Genomic DNA, 4450 nt, shown 5'->3' with positions numbered 1-4450 from the left:
CCTGGAGTACTTTTCTTAACAACCACAAAAAATTTCATCGAAATCGGTCGAGCGGTTTTCTCGTGAAAAGAGGACAAAAACGGGTCTATTAGGCCATTTTCTTCACTTTTTGACCCGCCGCCATTTTGAATCAGGATGGAATGTGAAAATTTCAAGTAGCCTATGTCGCCTGGAGTACTTTTCTTAACAACCACAAAAAATTTCATCGAAATCGGTCGAGCGGTTTTCTCGTGAAAAGAGGACAAAAACGGGTGTATTAGGCCATTTTCTTCACGTTTTTGAACCGCCGCCATTTTGAATCAGGATGGAATTTGAAAATTTCAAGTAGCCTATGTCACCCGGAGTACTTTTCTTAACAACCACAAAAAATTTCTTCAAAATCGGTCGAGCCGTTTTCTCGTGAAAAGAGGACAACCTAAGGTCTATTTAGCGTAACAGATAGACAGAAATTTTTCTAATGTGATTTTTGGAATCGTGGATGCATAAGGAGTAAGAATAACTAAAAATTTCACGATTCTAAGCAATGTACAGACAAATCTACAATTTTATTTATATAGAAGATAGATGTGTGTATGTCTGTCTGTTACGCTAAATACACCTTTGGTTGTCCTCTTTTCACGCAAAAACGGCTTGACCGATTTTGATCAAATCTTTGTGGTTGTTAAGAAAAGTACTCCGGGTGACATAGGCTACCTAAAATTGTCAAATTCCATCCTGATTCAAAATGACGGCAGTTCAAAATTATGCCTATTATGCTGCACTGTGGGACATGGCAGGGAGCGCTTAGCGCGACCGCGTGTGTGTATGGTGGGTGTGGTGTGTGTGATGAGTGTATGTGTGTGTGATGGGTGTGGTGTGTGTGTTTGTTTTATGTGTGTGTGTTTTGTGAGTGTATGGTGTGTGTGTGTGGTATGTATGATGGGTGTGTGTGTGTTGGGTGTGGTGTATGATATTTGTGTGTGTGTGGGGGGGGTGGGTGTGTGTGTGGTGGGTGGTGTGGGTGTGTGTGTGTGGTGGGTGTGATAAGTGTCGGTGTGTGGACTGTGTGGTTCGGTGTGTGGTGGTCCCGTACAAAGGACGGGTCAACCACTAGTTACTGCCTAAATATGTTTTGAGGTCCCTAGAGCCTAAATCCAAGTTTCAGCGTGATTTGTGCTTTCAATAGGTCACTTTCATGATTCAGCTCAAAATTCGGACCCAAAAGTGAGACCCTTGACAAATGGTGTGAAGGCATGTGGTATTCTAATCCACTCAACCCCTTTGAGTCTATAGATGAATGCATAGATCTTACCTTTAATAAACTCCTCTCTAGATCCAGCTGTGGCATACTCTCTGCATTTATCTGAATAATGACCTTTCCTACCACAGAAAAAACATTTGACTTTTTTCTTCCGATGTGCATATTCCTCGAGAAAGTTGTATTTTTGTTGATTTCTTCTAACTCCTCCAACCATTTCAACAAGTAAGTACAGATAATGTAATGGTAAAAAAAGAGAATAATAATGAAAAGTGCATATAATTCTGAAAGAAATTCAAGCCTGAGAAATTGTGGTCTTATAGAAAACTATAAATAAATAATACAAAAACATGTGCTGCGCAGAAGTATGTGTGGTGATATCAAACGGTATTCTCATTTCACCTACCTAGGTAGACTGAAGATGTGAGTAGGTACGTGACAAAAAAATAAATAAATAAATAAAATAACAGGGTGTATTTTTACTTTATACACTATACAGCCTGTTCATAAAGTCCCCGACCATCCTTTTCATTTTTTTACTATCCACCCTGGGAAGCTGAAATTTTGCGTGCAGTCCTTGATTATGATAAAGAATTTTGGAAGGTGCTCAAAATTTTGGAGAACCCAACACGGGCCCCAGAGGGACCAACTTTGAAATCTTAAATGAGAACTCCCTACTTGTGATACACCATATCATAGTTCTTAAAAAACGTAGTACTTTGCCAGCCTAGTTAGCTTAGTTGGTAGTGCGTCTGCCTTGTAAGCGATAGGCCGCGGGTTCGATTCCCGCCCGGGGCGGATTTTATCCTAATGGGATAATGTTCGTTCTCGGAACGGCTGGCTTTCTCCTATCCTGTCTTCCTTCTCTCTTCGATTTCGGGACGATAAGACCATAGCAGTTACAGTTCCCTCTGTCAAACCTCTTTAAAAAAATAGGTAGGTATCATTAATGTAATTTCTTACCCTGCAATCGTATGGCCATGCTGGTAGATCCACGCAATTTGGAGGCTCCCCCTGCCCCCGTTCCAATGAACAGAAGGTCAATACTGCCCCCTACTGACGTCATTATAAGGGTCACCCCGAATATCACGTATAAGGTGCCCATTAGCCCGTTAGGTGTACCCATCAGGAAATACAACTAGGTTACACGACTAGGGAAAATGATATCGTTGGAAACATTTGGGGGTCAATTGTTTTCAATTTCCTTAGGGTCACTTTTTTGGACAATCGTACGTGGTCGAACACTTTTACTGACGGACGGACACAAAGCACGGACGGACAAATCCGACACGTTTATTGAGATCAATTTTTCGGACAAAATGACACGTTTATTGGGACCAATATTTCGTAACGAAGTTGCTTTTTATATCGAGGTCACAATTATACGGGATATTACATTGATATTAAGTTTAATTTTACGGGACAATTATACGGATTTTATGGGACACAAATCTGTCTAATATTTACGTAAAAGTCCTTGTTTGCAACATTCTAGGAAGGATTTCGTAAAGCCTAAAGCTCCTTTACTAGGTACAATCAATCGTCACTAAAATTAGGTAATTAGGTACCACTAAAAAAAATGTAAGTTCAGAAATAATTAAAAATTTTTATTATTCAGCTTAAGATTTTACTTTGGTCCTTTTTTACCACGTTTCACTAGGCTATTACACAGACAGGTTGGCAGGTAAAAGCGAGGAATGGTGACCAAATCGAACGTTACTTAACACAAGTGATCGGGCGAGAAAATGGACTAACTAACATACGATTTTTTCGGAGATGTATCCCTTTTAAAATTAACTTGTTAATAAAATGACGAATTTTCAAAGCCCAATTTATTAATTGTGTTTACTTTAGTTTTTTCTTCAACCCGTGTTAATGAACCAGCTTCGACAACAGCTGTCGAGGGAAAGGGTTCTTTATTCCCAATTTAGAGTCAATTTGGGTTCATGTTGATTTGAATGATAAGAAAGAAAACGTGTTCGTAGTAAGCCATTGTTCTTTAGTCAATCATTGACTCCCTAGGCCCTAGGATTACGTATGTACATTTTAATCAAGGACCCAAGATGTTAGCAAAAGTCATTCTTACACTGTGTCCACAAATAGTCGACGCCCGTCGATCGATGTGAAAATATTGTGAATCGATGTCGATCATCGTTCAATGCATCAGTTCGTTCAATCCAATACCAACGAATCGCTGAAGTTGAACAACGATGCGCGTGGATGGTTTCTAGATGGGTGACTGGTTAAGACTACATCTTACTGACCTTACGCCTCGTACTTTCAAAATAAATTGCGAAAACTATTAATTATATTACCTACTACTTCCTTCCATGACACGCACTTACCTATCGAAAAAGTTCAGGGCAGCATTGTAAGTCTGGCTTTGATTACCAACAGATCGCAAGATTTCATTCCTGATGGCCTGCCTTCCGTTGGGTACGTCCAAAAATCTCTGTAAACAAATAATGAATTAATTCGTACTTAAGTTAATCTAAACAATGAGAATCAGAACTTTCTTGGTTCTTAGCAGGACATTTCAGACTCATATTGGGACAAAAATACACTGGGGCATATCAACCCCCATTAATCCATTTTTGAACCAGAGGATCCCCAGGAGGAAGCCTTACAGAGGGGGGACGCCAAAAATGTATAAATTCCACTGAGCCTCACTCAGACGAAAGAAGTTCTCTCAATTAATTTTTAATTTAATTTAATTTTATAAGTTTCCATTTATTGATTTTTCAGAACACAACTCTCTCATCAAAAAAAATAGTTAACAAATGGTATACCCATCCGTAAAAGCCGAAGCTTGTGCCACGGATGGGGAGTTCATTAAATATAATTTCAGTTTCATTCTCAGATAGTACCTATGCTCATGTAAATTTTCAATATCATCATTGTAGAAATTATATATGTAATAATGATATCTATGCAATCAATATTATATATTAACAAAAATAAAAAATTAAAATAAACAATATGCTTGACTTTCCCAAATTCCATGTATCCTAGTCTAATATTACAGGGTATATTCTATTTTAATGAGGAGTTTGTACTTTGTATCTATTTCAGGACTTGGCCCTGGACTATCACATTCTTGCCGAATCATTCGAAACTTCCGTGCCTTGGGACAAAGCCATTCTCCTGTGCACCAATGTTAAGCAACGCGTAGCTCGAGAGTGTAAAGGTAGGTGACACGCAGTGCACATTCTT

At 38.9% G+C, this 4450-nt stretch overlaps 1 protein-coding gene across 1 annotated transcript in view; it reads right to left on the bottom strand.

The window, feature by feature from the left end:
• Positions 1-3354, bottom strand: part of LOC103520717 — a 12789-nt gene extending 9435 nt beyond the window's left edge. Inside the window, exon 1 of the mRNA XM_008485818.3 lies at positions 2201-3354. Within this exon, the coding sequence (XP_008484040.2) occupies positions 2201-2363 (163 nt within the window). The 5' untranslated portion in view covers positions 2364-3354. The remainder of the gene's footprint in view (positions 1-2200) is intronic.
• Positions 3355-4450: the final 1096 nt, after the last annotated feature.

The sequence above is a fragment of the Diaphorina citri genome, unplaced genomic scaffold (assembly GCF_000475195.1).
Source record: "Diaphorina citri unplaced genomic scaffold, Diaci psyllid genome assembly version 1.1 scaffold3975, whole genome shotgun sequence".
In the NCBI taxonomy this organism is placed as follows: domain Eukaryota; kingdom Metazoa; phylum Arthropoda; class Insecta; order Hemiptera; family Psyllidae; genus Diaphorina; species Diaphorina citri.
The sequence above is the reverse complement of the archived record's forward strand: the minus strand, read 5'-3'. Positions and strand labels throughout refer to the sequence as shown.